The sequence below is a fragment of the Mesoplodon mirus genome (assembly GCF_964341445.2).
Source record: "Mesoplodon mirus genome assembly, chromosome: 5".
NCBI lineage: Eukaryota > Metazoa > Chordata > Mammalia > Artiodactyla > Ziphiidae > Mesoplodon > Mesoplodon mirus.
In genome coordinates, this window is record NC_138980.1 from 92,674,237 (window position 1) to 92,689,467 (window position 15,231).

Below are 15,231 nucleotides of genomic sequence, written 5' to 3' on the forward strand. Positions count from 1 at the left end.
CAGACCTAACAAATGAAGAGGTAATAGGCAGTCTACCTGAAAAAGAATTCAGAATAATGATGGTAAAGATGATCCAAGATTCTATTTCCCAGATCCAAAATCTTGGAAATAGAATAGACAAAATGCAAGAAACAGTTAACAAGGACCTAGAAGAACTAAAGATGAATCAAGCATCGATTAAAAACACAATACATGAAATAAAAAATACTCTAGATGGGATCAATAGCAGAATAACTGAGGCAGAAGAACGGATAAGTGAGGTGGAAGATAAAATAGTGGAAATAACTGCGGCAGAGCAAAATAAAGAAAAAAGAATGAAAAGAACAGAGGACAGTCTCAGAGACCTCTGGGGCAACATTAAACGCACCAACATTCTAATTATAGGGGTTCCAGAAGAAGAAGAGAAAAAGAAAGGGACTGAGAAAATATTTGAAGAGATTATAGTTGAAAACTTCCCTAATATGGGAAAGGAAATAGTTAATCAAGTCCAGGAGGCACAGAGAGTCCCATACAGAATAAATCCAAGGAGAAATACGCCAAGACACATATTAATCAAACTGTCAAAAATTAAACATAAAGAAATCATATTAAAAGCAGCAAGGCAAAAACAACAAATAACACACAAGGGAATCCCCATCAGGATAACAGCTGATCTCTCAGCAGAAACTCTACAAGCCAGAAGGGAGTGGCAGGACATAATTAAAGTGATGAAGGAGAAAAACCTGCAACCAAGATTACTCTACCCAGCAAGGATCTCATTCAGATTTGATGGAGAAATTAAAACGTTTACAGACAAGCAAAAGCTGAGAGAGTTCAGCACCACCAAACCAGCTTTACAACAAATGTTAAAGGAACTTCTCTAGGCAAGAAACACAACAGAAGGAAAAGACCTACAATAACGAACCCAAAACAATTAAGAAAATGGGAACAGGAACATACATATCAATAATTACCTTAAATGTAAATGGACTAAATGCTCCCACCAAAAGACACAGATTGGATGAATGGATACAAAAACAAGACCCATATATATGCTGTCTACAAGAGACCCACTTCAGACCTAGAGACACATACAGACTGAAAGTAAGGGGATGGAAAAAGATATTCCATGCAAATGGAAACCAAAAGAAAGCTGGAGTAGCAATTCTCATATCAGACAAAATAGACTTTAAAGTAAAGACTACTAGAAGAGACAAAGAAGGACACTACATAATGATCAAGGGATCCATCCAAGAAGAAGATATAACAATTGTAAATATTTATGCACCAAACATAGGAGCACCTCAATACATAAGGCAAATACTAACAGCCATAAAAGGAGAAATCGACAGTAACACACTCATAGTAGGGGACTTTAACACCCCACTTTCACCAATGGACAGATCATCCAAAATGAAAATAAATAAGGAAACACAAGCTTTAAATGATACATTAAACAAGATGGACTTAATTGATATTTATAGGACATTCCATCCAAAAACAACAGAATACACATTTTTCTCAAGTGCTCATGGAACATTCTCCAGGATAGATCATATCTTGGGTCACAAATCAAGCCTTGGTAAATTTAAGAAAATTGAAATTGTATCAAGTATCTTTTCCGACCACAATGCTATGAGACTAGATATCAATTACAGGAAAAGAGCTGTAAAAAATACAAACACATGGAGGCTAAACAATACACTACTTAATAACGAAGTGATCACTGAAGAAATCAAAGAGGAAATTAAAAAATACCTAGAAACAAATGACAATGGAGACACGACGACCCAAAACCTATGGGATGCAGCAAAAGCAGTTCTAAGAGGGAAGTTTATAGCAATACAATCCCACCTTAAGAAACAGGAAACATCTCGAATAAACAACCTAACATTGCACCTAAAGCAATTAGAGAAAGAAGAACAAAAACATCCCAAAGTTAGCAGAAGGAAAGAAATCATAAAAATCAGATCAGAAATAAATGAAAAAGAAATGAAGGAAACGATAGCAAAGATCAATAAAACTAAAAGCTGGTTCTTTGAGAAGATAAACAAAATTGATAAACCATTAGCCAGACTCATCAAGAAAAAAAGGGAGAAGACTCAAATCAATAGAATTAGAAATGAAAAAGGAGAAGTAACAACTGACACTGCAGAAATACAAAAGATCATGAGAGATTACTATAAGCAACTCTATGCCAATAAAATGGACAACCTGGAAGAAATGGACAAATTCTTAGAAATGCACAACCTGCCGAGACTGAATCAGGAAGAAATAGAAAATATGAACAGACCAATCACAAGCACTGAAATTGAGACTGTGATAAAAAATCTTCCAACAAACAAAAGCCCAGGACCAGATGGCTTCACAGGCGAATTCTATCAAGCATTTAGAGAAGAGCTAACACCTATCCTTCTGAAACTCTTCCAAAATATAGCAGAGGGAGGAACACTCCCAAACTCATTCTACGAGGCCACCATCACCTTGATACCAAAACCAGACAAGGATGTCACAAAGAAAGAAAACTACAGGCCAATATCACTGATGAACATAGATGCAAAAATCCTCAACAAAATACTAGCAAACAGAATCCAACAGCACATTAAAAGGATCATACACCATGATCAAGTGGGGTTTATTCCAGGAATGCAAGGATTCTTCAATATACGCAAATCAATCAACGTGATACACCATATTAACAAATTGAAGGAGAAAAACCATATGATCATCTCAATAGATGCAGAGAAAGCTTTCGACAAAATTCAACACCCATTTATGATAAAAACCCTGCAGAAAGTAGGCATAGAGGGAACTTTCCTCAACATAATAAAGGCCATATATGACAAACCCACAGCCAGCATCGTCCTCAATGGTGAAAAACTGAAACCATTTCCACTAAGATCAGGAACAAGACAAGGCTGCCCACTCTCACCACTCTTATTCAACCTAGTTTTGGAAGTTTTAGCCACAGCAATCAGAGAAGAAAAGGAAATAAAAGGAATCCAAATCGGAAAAGAAGAAGTAAAGCTGTCACTGTTTGCAGATGACATGATACTATACATAGAGAATCCTAAAGATGCTACCAGAAAACTACTAGAGTTAATCAATGAATTTGGTCAAGTTGCAGGATACAAAATTAATGCACAGAAATCTCTGGCATTCCTATATACTAACGATGAAAAATCTGAAAGTGAAATCAAGGAAACACTCCCATTTACCATTGCAACAAAAAGAATAAAATATCTAGGAATAAACCTACCTAAGGAGACAAAAGACCTGTATGCAGAAAATTATAAGACACTGATGAAAGAAATTAAAGATGATACAAATAGATGGAGAGATGTACCATGTTCTTGGATTGGAAGAATCAACATTGTGAAAATGACTCTACTACCCAAAGCAATCTACAGATTCAATGCAATCCCTATGAAACTACCACTGGCATTTTTCACAGAACTAGAACAAAAAATTTCACAATTTGTATGGAAACACAAAAGACCCCGAATAGCCAAAGCAATCTTGAGAACGAAAAATGGAGCTGGAGGAATCAGGCTCCCTGACTTCAGACTATACTACAAAGCTACAGTAATCAAGACAGTATGGTACTGGCACAAAAACAGAAAGATAGATCAATGGAACAGGATAGAAAGCCCAGAGTTAAACCCACGGACATATGGTCACCTTATCTTTGATAAAGGAGGCAGGAATGTACAGTGGAGAAAGGACAGTCTCTTCAATAAGTGGTGCTGGGAAAACTGGATAGGGACATGTAAAAGTATGAGATTAGATCACTCCCTAACACCATACACAAAAATAAGCTCAAAATGGATTAAAGACCTAAATGTAAGGCCAGACACTATCAAACTCTTAGAGGAACACATAGGCAGAACACTCTATGACATAAATCACAGCAAGATCCTTTTTGACCCACCTCCTAGAGAAATGGAAATAAAGACAAAAATAAACACATGGGACCTAATGAAACTTAAAAGCTTTTGCACAGCAAAGGAAACCATAAACAAGACCAAAAGACAACCCTCAGAATGGGAGAAAATATTTGCAAATGAAGCAACTGACAAAGGATTAATCTCCAAAGTTTATAAGCAGCTCATGCAGCTCAATAACAAAAAAACAAACAACCCAATCCAAAAATGGGCAGAAGACCTAAATAGACATTTCTCCACAGAAGATATACAGACTGCCAACAAACACATGAAAGGATGCTCAACATCTTTACTCATTAGAGAAATGCAAATCAAAACTACAATGAGATATCATCTCACACCAGTCAGAATGGCCATCATCAAAAAATCTAGAAACAATAAATGCTGGAGAGGGTGTGGAAAAAAGGGAACACTCTTGCACTGCTGGTGGGAATGTGAATTGGTACAGCCGCTATGGAGAACGGTATGGAGGTTCCTTAAAAAACTACAAATAGAACTACCATATGACCCAGCAATCCCACTACTGGGCATATACCCTGAGAAAACCATAATTCAAAAAGAGACATGTACCAAAATGTTCATAGCAGCCCTATTTACAATAGCCCGGAGATGGAAACAACCTAAGTGTCCATCATCGGATGAATGGATAAAGAAGATGTGGCACATATATACAATGGAATATTACTCAGCCATAAAAAGAAATGAAATTGAGCTATTTGTAATGAGGTGGATAGACCTACAGTCTGTCATACAGAGTGAAGTAAGTCAGAAAGAGAAAGACAAATACTGTATGCTAACACATATATATGGAATTTAAGAAAAAAAAATGTCATGAAGAACATAGGGGTAAGACAGGAATAAAGACACAGACCTACTAGAGAATGGACTTGAGGATATGGGGAGGGGGAAGGGTAAGCTGTGACAAAGTGAAAGAGCGGCATGGACATATATACACTACCAAACGTAAGGTAGATAGCTAGTGGGAAGCAGCCGCATAGCACAGGGAGATCAGCTCGGTGCCTTGTGGCCGCCTGGAGGGGTGGGATGGGGAGGGTGGGAGGGAGACGCAAGAGGGAGGGGATATGGAAACATATGTATATGTATAACTGATTAAATTTGTTATAAGGCAAAAAATTAAAAAAAAAAAAAAACAAAGAGAATGATGTTTGCTGTAAAAAAAAAAAAAAAAAAAAAAGACTAAGTATAAAGCCAATAAAGAACGGAGGGAAAACCTGTGGATTAAGAGATTTAAAGGAAACACGTAATTTTTAAACAGGGAAGACAAAGCTCCACTGTCTAGGGACATACAAACTCCAGCGATAAACCATAAAGAAACAGGAAATATGACTATAAAAGTCATGTGGGGAGGAAAAGTGGGATTGGGATGGGACATAAGGAGGGACTTCTGGGATGACTGTCAGGTTCTAATTCTTGACCTGGACAGTGGTCATGAGGAGGTCTGCTCATCAAACCGTCATTTGTTTTGTGGAGATTTCTATATCTGTTTCATCTTAAAAAATAAAGTAAAAAAAAAACCTTTCCAGATCCCTTACCTGTGCCTTGGCCAATTTCTTTTCCAGAAGGTCCCGTTCCCGCTCCGTTTGCTGCAGACGTTTATTAAGCTCCACTATATCTCCCTTGAGTGATGCCAGGGCTGCCAAGTGAAGCTGCAGTGACGGGAAGAAAGGAGCACAAGGTTAGACCCTTCGGCAGACACTCATTTCCTTCCCTTCATTTCCTGTAATTAGTGTGATCACATAAAAATAGGTATCATCTACAATGGGAAACCTTGGGTGATATTAATCTCAGGGGACAATGGACAGAAATCAGGTGTGTCACAGGCAAGCTGGATTATCTGCTCACCCTAAATGTAACAGGGAGAACACTATTATGTGCGGGCAGTAGGACCTAATTTTGGATTGTCTAATAAAAATAGAGAGGAAAGCTGCTCATTCTAGGGGCTTTCTCCGAGTTACTCAGCAAGGATGAGATTAAAGGCTGGTGTGGACTGGCTGCTTCTCAAGAAGCAAGGAAAAGGCAGGACCAAATTAGCTTTTACCTTTGGGAAAATATGCGAATTGAATGGGGCAATTCAATTTTTTTTCAATTCAATCACCCATACTGCCGCATGTCCAGACGGACCAAAGGGCTGAGTATTAAGAAAAAAAAATGGGAGAGCTCATTGTTTCCGATGTTTTCCTCCTCAAGTTGACGCATTAATTTTCTTGCCAGCTCCTCCTTCCTCATTGTCCCCCAGACAGACTAGATTGACCAGATGATGCTTCTGTGCAAGCAGGCCTCTCAGAAGCAGAACCGGAACTCTGATAAATTATGCTATGGCGAGAGAAACCAAGAATCCATCGCTACACCTTTCCCCGGCCACCTCTCTCAGGGTAAGCGGAGCAAGAAAGAACGTTGTTCAGCAGATTAACAAGCGTATCACGCACTTCCAGGATCTCAACCCGCTCAGCTTTCAGGTTCTGCACATGGAGCCTGGGATGCACACATGCCTACCACACATGTGCCCGCTGTGGCTTTGCAGGTGGATGGCTGGGACCATCCTTAACATCTGTTCAACCACGGCTCCTGGAGCAGCACCTTAGAGCCTTCCTTGCCCTCTGAGTCACTACTTTGCTGTCTTCACTGTCAATCCCAGGTGGAGCTCAGACCATCCCTGAGCTGAATTCCACAGGACACTTGGGTGAGTGATGCGAATCAGAGCAAACCCTCCCTCTACACAGGGTTTCTGTAAAGCTTCTGCCAAGAGGATGTAAAGTAAGGAGTAAATAAATTTGATCTTTCAAGATGTACACAGTGCAGCGGCACACAACTCCACTTTGAAGATTTTAATTTCAGGTTTAGAAAGATGCTCTTTTCTGCAACCTGCCCCTCCACGCTGCGTGGAGGCTGGGAGGCTTGGGGGAGGGTGAGTAGGCGAGAAGGAGACATAGGGCGGGGGCTAGGGTTTCAAAGCGGTTGTTTGTGAGACTATCACAGCAGTGACTGCGACTTCACTTAACTGCATCGGGGCTGCAAACCAACAGATCAACAGCCGATTTGAAATCAGGAACGCTTGAAATTTAAAAAAGGAAATGTCAGGCAATCTGGCGCTATTTGTCTTCTCATGTAGGGCTAGGGCCGCTCAGAAAAGGTCACTTTGGGTTTCATATACAGGGTTTCTGTGATGAATTCTCAGCACAAATACCACAGTGTTCCCATTGTACAATTTTTTGGAGGCAGTTTTGCTCCCAGCGTGGGGAGAGGGACACAAATTCACTCCCTTACATAGCTGGGTTGCCCCTTCTGCCTCTGAACTGTCAATCTGAGAATGCTCCTTTAGCGACAGACACTGTGGTCTGCTATGTTATTACGTCTGGTCTTGGGAGAAGACCCACCACCTCACCTCTGACAGGAAGGATGAAATACATGGAGAGCGGACATGTTCTTTAAGATATATAGGAGCAGAAACAAGGAGCCCAACTATGAGAGCCTAGACTTGCTTCCTCTCTCATCCATCTCCCATCCTACTTCTGGGGGAAAGGGCTGCCTGCAGGGGTTGGGGGAGAATTCGGGGGAAAAGCTGACAGAGGAGACTATATACTCCATACTGACCTCATGAACTGGGCCAGATGGGGAGACACACAGAGTGGTTATTTACATCACAGTACAGGGCAGAGGGGTCCAGGCTGGGTCACATTCTATGGAGGACAGCCCTGGGCTGAGAGACGATAACACCGGCACTCCAGATTGCCAAAGGATCCATCAGATGTGCTTGTGGGGCAAGTCCCTTTGCTTCTCTGGATGGAAGATGCCTATCTATCAAATACGAATTGAGCAGTTTTTCTTTCTTTTTTTAATTAATTAATTTTATTTTATTTATTTTTTGGCTGTGTTGAGTCTTCGTTGCTGCACGCGGGCTTTCTCTAGTTGCGGCGAGCAGGGGCTACTCTTCGTTGCAGTGCGCAGGCTTCTCACTGCGGTGGCTTCTCTTGTTGTGGAGCACGGGCTCCAGGCGCGCAGGCTTCAGTCATTGTGGCTCACGGGCTCAGTGGTTGTGGCTCACGGGCTCTAGAGCACAGGCTCAGTAGTTGCGGCTCACAGGCTTAGTTGCTCGGCGGCATGTGAGATCTTCCCGGACCAGGGCTCGAACCCGTGTCCCCTGCATTGGCAGGCGGATTCTTAACCACTGTGCCACCAGGGAAGCCCCTCAGTTGTCCTTAACTTGAAGATTCCTTAAGAATCTCATGAATGTGTTGGGCCCTTCTCCTAAAGGAGAGTATAAACTTGGTGCTTATGCATGTGTTCCGCCTAATTAAGATGATGACACACCCCGGAATCTATCTATGAACTCCGAACTAAGAACCATCTGGACTAGACACCAGCTCTGTGATGCCCCCAAGTTTTGCAGACGATGTCAAGTGACATAACCACAGATGTCTGAATGGAGGAAAGGCCTTTGGCATGTGGCATCTCCCACTTCCACATCTGCGAGTGAGGACTGAAACCCAGAGACTGACCTGCTCACTCCAGGTCCCATGGAGAGCCTAGCATCAGAACCAAGGTCACCATGCCCCTTCCTCACTATGCAGTGTTGTATGTGACAGTGATTTTCAGGGTTCTTTTTCCTGTGGATGAAAACTTTACTTAAAATGTTTGCCTCTGATTATAAAAATAATGAATATGTAACAAAAATAAACTGGAAAGTTGGCATTCTAAGTTTTTGGTGGTGGCCTTTGGGTGGTTTCAAACTCTTCTGGGATACTTTCCTGTTTAATACTTCGTTTTTTTTTTTAAAGAGAAAGAGGCTTTTGTATTAAGAAAACGAGAGTTGTCACACAGTGTTTTCTGCAGGTGAAGGCTGTAGCATAAAAACCGTAAACGGTTATTATCTTTCCCTGCTGCATCTTCTTTTCCTGTCCACCAGCAATTCTGATAGAAGGTAAAACTTTAAAAACCAGGTGCAGTATACACTTGTTCCTTAGTGTCACTGACAAGTACTCAGCAGAAGCTAACTACAAAGGTTGGGACGGGCAGTGTGGAAAGAAGTTTGCCCACAAGTTGCAAGACGTGTTGCTGAGAATGTGCCTGACCGACCCCTCTCTCATTCCCACAACTGAGCACGGGATGAGTCCTGTTCTCACCACAAGGAAGAGTGGACACTCCCTGCCAGCTTCAGCTCGGGAGCTCCCCTGTTCCACCTTGTCAATCACCCAGTACTCAAGAGCTGACTGGATCTTCTTCTTTTGGGGTTTCACCCCCCTCATTCTGGCAGACCTGGTGGTATCCCTGCAAATTCAATAGCTAGAGAGTTTTCAAGCAATGCTACAAGTATTATGACAGAACCTGTGTAGACCTGTGTCAAGCCCAGCATTAAGAAAATAAGAGAATAGAGGTCTTTCCGGGTAATTTTTAAAAGGCGTGACAGTGGGTTTAAATCCTGGAAAGAAAAATTTACCACAGCAACCAAAACTGTCAACTATCTATAATAGAAAAATTATATTTGCATCATTTTTCAGGATCTCTTTACTTATATTCTGGCTTCTGAAACAGCCTCTACCTTGAGTCAGAGCTTCAGACACATGAACCTCGAAGTACCATTAAAAGATGTTTCACTAACCAAAGAGAAAGAAAATACATGACGTTTGCAGACTGTGCTGGTCTCTTCCCAAACACACTTTTCTCTTCATGCTCAGGAACAAGACCTCGATTTTTCGTTGGTCAGACTACTGCTCAGCTAAAATATCCCAGTTCCCAGCCTCCCTTGCAGCTGGAGTTAGGTGTAGCCATGTGACAAAGTTCTAGCCAAGGAGACAGAAGCAAAAATATGTGGAAGAAAAAAAAAATATGTGGAAGTTCTGGGAAAACCTTTTTGAGGGAGGTCATACTGTTTTTCTCTTCCTCCAGCCTTGCTGCTTGGTATATTAATGTGATGGATGGAGCTCCAGCAGCCATCTTGCTTCAGAAAGATGAGGTCCACCTGTAGGGAGTGGAAGGTGCCTGAATCCCTAACAACCTTGTAGACCCACCCTACTAGCTTTGGACTGCCTAACTCCAGACTTCTATAATAGAATAGCAAGAACAGACCTCCACTGTATAGGCCACTATTATGTTGTGATCTTCTGGACTGCCTAACTCCAGACTTCTGTAATAGAATAGCAAGAACAGACCTCCGCTGTATAGACCACTATTATGTTGTGATACTCTGGCAAATGAAGTTGATCTGAGACTAATTTATAAAGAATCAGATAAACCTGGGTTCATGTCTCATTTATGATACTTGTTAGTGATTTGTCATTGGACAGTTGATTTAACTGGTTTTTTGTAAGTGGTTTTTTTTTTGCTGTCGTAAAGGCAAAATGAGATGGCCATCCATAAAATGACCAGCATAGTGTCTGAAACCAAGTAAGCATTCAACAACGTGCATTTCCTCTTTCCCAGCCAGGTTTTAAGTCAGCAAGTTTCAAGTCAACAACCTTCTCAGATGAAGCCTCACTATAGGTAGTGAGAGGTACATTCAGATGAGGAAGTAACACAGTCCTGTCCTGGAGCAGCACACTTCCTGGGGGTTAACAGCACAGGAATGAGAGGCCTTAAGCCTTGGGACTTCAGCAGAAGTCCCAAGGCTTAAGGAGCTGACTGTCAAGGCTCTTAATTCTCTGTGAAATTTTAACCCAAGGCCTCAGCAAGGTTGGGATGGGACCATGACACTTCCTAATACAACTTTGGGTCTAGCACGTGAAGGATATAAATCCGTGCATACCTCATATTTCTGGAGATAAAAGATACTAATTCCCTAGGCTGTTTTGAGCCTGGCTTCACATTCATTTTACAGTGTGTATCCAAAGGAAAAGTAAACCACCTGGAAATTTGGCTTCAAGACAACTGTCAAAATCGTGGTTATTTTTGGATGAAACATTGCTTGACTAATATTTCACAGTTCAGCTGGCTGTAAAGACAAGCTTGCGAAGCCTCTGAGAGATAAGATGTCCAGCTAGCCCGGGGTGGGGAGCAAGCAGTGCCTTTGTGACGGTCTCTCCTGGTGGCTGCTCCTGGGCTATGTGGATAGATGTGCTTCCTGTTACCCATTAGCCATGAGACAAAGGGCTTCACACTTCTTAGGATGCCCTTTTAAGCCAGCAGCCCAATGACTCTAATGAGCCCCCAGGAGCACCACTGTGTACTTATGGTTATAAGATGCTTCTTTATCTTGCTACTACTGGCAATAAAAACAATGGAACAGATGCCGGTGCTTTCCTGATCACTTGGCGCCCTCCTATGCATTATCCCACTGGGTCTCCATCACACCACACCTCCGTGGCCTATAGGGAGGCTATGATTCCCAGTGTGCTGAGGAACAAGTACTCTTCCCAAGGGCCACAGCTGTTGAAGGGGTCCAGAACCAGAATCGAGGCTGCCAAACTCTAGGCCCACCATTTTACTCATCTTTCTGGGACTTGGGTCTGCTCTTTTACAGCACTGCCTTCAAAGGGACCAAAGGCTTCCACAGCCACACCTGAAACAGAGGAATGAGTTCATCCCCAAGTCTCCATCCAGAGACCATGGAGTACTAATGGTGACATGGCAGAGCTAGGCTTTTCCGCTTTGTTGGCAGGTAAGCTCACTCAGAGGAAACTGTGCTTGTTCTTTCTCTCGCTGTACTTGGTCTGGCTACCTGAGATGCTCCTGTAAGCCATTCACTGCCAGGGTACCTCTATTTCCCTCCCACCAGTGATGATGGGAATGCCCATCCCGTCCTTCTAAGTGGGCCACTTGCCCTCCAGCTGCAAGGTATACAACATAGTTCTTGCTCATATTTGAGTGAGACAATGGGTAGTGCCAACTGCTTCCACTTAGAGAACTGTTCTCTTCCTTAAAGGGGAAGAAATAAGGGCAACTAACCTTTACTGAACACATATTCTTTTTATTTTTTTAGAGACTTAAAAATATTTATTTAAAAATAACATTAATTAACCCACTATATGCTGAACACACACTCTTGACAGGCTCTGCACTAAGTGCTTTCTACACTTTACCTAATTCAATCAGCTACAGAGTCCTGCAGAAGAAAAGACACAACCCCAGTGCCAAGCTTTGGGAATATTCTAAGAATTCCAGGCAACTCGATAGTAGTAAGTCATAACATTAATAGTTACCATTTGCTGAATGTTTAACAGGTACCAGGCACTTGGGCTAAGCACATTTCATGCAGTACCTCATTTAACCCTCACCGCAATGCTATGAGACAGGTATTATCACCTCCTTCTGACAAATGAGGAATCAAGGCACAGAGGAGGGATAAGAAATCAGCCCAAGGGCAGGGAACTGATAAACAGTAGAAGACATATTAACACACAGACACTCCATGCTCTAATCGTCTCTGCTGTGTGCTTTGCTGGTACTTCCAACTCAACATGCCACTGCCCTCCTGGCTTGCAGGATACACGTGTGTGCATGTGTGTGCATGTATGTGGATGGGTGGGAGGATGTGCACACTGGCAGAGGCAGGGATAGGGGGTGAAGCAGGGAGCAGCGGGAGATGGCAGGGTGAGCCCTCTAGTGACAATGATGAAGCTCCAGGATGGTGGTCAGCTCACCTCAGTGTCAATTTGGAGACTCTCTTTAACTTTCTGTGCTTTTTCATCTTTTTGAGAAGGGTCTGTACCAGACGGCCCCACCCTGAGCTCTGTGCTTGGGGCTCTTCATACTTTATTTGCCCACTGGTCCCAGAATGGAGTTGCTGAAGCTCACTTCCCAAGGAAGCTTCATTTATATACAGAACTGATCAGCAACAATCTTTCCCCTAGAAATTTAAAAAGTGCTCAGAATCACACATAACCTTATGGCTGGCGAGGGAATTCAAGAACATCTAGTTCAATTCCTTCATTGTAAAGGCATTAAACAGACTCAGAAAAACAAGGCTCATCAAATTCAGATTTCCTCATTCCCTATCCAGAGGCTTCCTGCTCTCCCATATGGCAATCCAGGAGCTCCTGGGTAGTGAATAAATGTCTGTATCCAGCCCCATCCTTCAAAATAACAGGAGACATCTGTACACGAGAAAGCAGCCTCATTCAGCTTCCCTTGCAAGACTCCCCACACGCCGGGTGCTCTAATTCAGATACATAAAGAACAAAATCCCTGGCAAAAGGGGAACGTTCCTTGCCAGATGGACACAATCAGGCCTGTTCAGTGGCTTCCAGGACTGGAACATTCCTATTTACAGCTAGAATTCCAGCTAGGGGCACCTACTGTGTAATATTTCAAGAAAGGATGCTCATAGCCTTGAAATGTAAAAACTCATTAAACACCATCTACAAGATTGCCCCGCTGCAAGCTAATCACTTTTTGCTGACCTAGACCAACTCAGAAAACAGGAGGTTTTCGTCTTTCATTTTATCTGATGATTTCATTGGTCAGTGGTCCCTGAGTTACTTTTTAAACCTCCACTGAAGTTCAGTTGTCGAAAACAGCACTCTAAATCCCCTTCAACATGGTAGCACTAAAATACCATCCAATAGACAAATTGATCCCGTCCAAGAGTGCCTGATGTAGGTGATGGTGCCAAATCACAAAGCAGGAGCCAGGTACCAACTGTGAAAACAGCAACACCATCATCCCTAGCACCCACCTAAGGCAAATGAGTGGGAGACGGCTCTCAAGGAGGGGAGGTGTCCAAGACTGATCCTCCCAACTTTGAAGATAACCCTCAATTCCACTCCATCTTCAAAAATATGCTCCTCTAAAAATAAGCCACACTGAATTTGTACATTGCCTTGGGTAGTATGGTCATTTTATCATTATTAATTCTTCTAATCCAAGAACAATGTATATCTTTCCATCTGTTTGTGTAGTCTTCAATTTCTTTCATCATCCTAAAGTTTTCAGAGTACAGGTCTTTTGTCTCCTTAGGTAGGTTTATTCCTAGGTATTTTATTCTCTTTGATGCGATGGTAAAAGGGACTGTTTCCTTAGTTTTTCTTTCTGATCATTCATTGTTAGTGTATAAGAGTGCAAGAGATTTCTGTGCATTAATTTTGTATCCTGCAACTTTACTGAATTCATTGATGAGCTCTAGTAGTTTTCTGGTGGCATCTTTAGGGTTTGCTATGTATAGTACCACATCACCTGCAAACAGTGACAGTTTTAATTCTTCCCTTCCAGTTTGGATCCCTTTTCTTTATTTTTCTTCTCTGATTGCCATGGCTAGGACTTCCAAAACTATGTTGAATAAAAGTGGCAACAGTGAACATCCTTGGTCTTGTTCCTGATCTTAGAGGAAATGCTTTCAGCTTAGCACCATTGAGTATGATGTTAGCTGTGGGTTTGTCATATATGGCCTTTATTATGTTGAGGTACGCTCCCTCTAAACCCACTTTCTGAAGAGTTTTTATCATAAATGAATATTGAATTTTGTCCAAGGCTTTTTGTGCATCTACTGAGATCATCATATGATTTTTTTTTGCAGTACGCAGGCCTCTCACTGCTGTGGCCTCTCCCGTTGCGGAGCACAGGCTCTGGACGCGCAGGCTCACCGACCATGGCTCATGGGCCCAGCCGCTCCACGGCATGTGGGATCTTCCCGGACCGGGGCACGAACCCGAGTCCCCTGCATCGGCAGGCAGACTCCCAACCACTGCGCCACCAGGGAAGCCCCATCATATGATTTTTATTCTTCAATTTGTTATGTGGTGTATCACATTGATTGATTTGCAGATATTGAAAAAAATCCTTGCATATGAACTAGAACAAATATTTTTAAAATTTGTCTGGAAACACAAAAGATCCCGAATAGCCAAAACAATCTTGAGAAAGAACAACAGAACTAAAGGAATCATACTCCCTAACTTTAGACTCTACTACAAAGCTACAGTAATCAAAATAGTATGGGGTACTGGCACAAAAAGAGACACACAGATCAAGGGAAGAGAACAGAGAGCCCAGAAATAAACCCACATACTTATGATCAATTAATTTATGACAAAGGAGGCAAGAATATACAATGGAGAAAAGACAGTCCTTTCAGTACGTGGTGCTAGGAAAACTGGATAGCTACGTGTAAAAGAATGAAGTTAGAAAATTCTCTAACACCATATACAAAAATAAACTCAAAATGGATTAAAGACCTAAATGTAAGACTGGATACCACAAAACTCCTAGAGGAAGACATAGGCAGAACACTCTTTGACAAAAATCATAAGCAGTATTTTTTTTGATCCCTCTCCTAAAACAAAGGAAATAGAAGCAAAAATAAACAAACAGGACCTAATTAAACTTAGAACCTTTTTCACAACAAAGGAAACCACTGACA

General features: G+C 42.0%; 1 protein-coding gene across 2 annotated transcripts in view; it reads right to left on the minus strand.

Annotated features, from left to right (window-relative positions):
* Positions 1-15,231, minus strand: part of MCC (MCC regulator of WNT signaling pathway) — a 283,142-nt gene that overhangs the window by 115,802 nt on the left and 152,109 nt on the right. The window contains exon 2 of one of the 2 annotated variants that reach the window (XM_082621908.1): positions 5,477-5,590. The exons of the other annotated variant lie outside the window; for it this stretch is intronic. Within the exon in view, the coding sequence (XP_082478034.1) occupies positions 5,477-5,590 (114 nt within the window). The remainder of the gene's footprint in view (positions 1-5,476; positions 5,591-15,231) is intronic. 2 annotated transcript variants of the gene reach the window in all.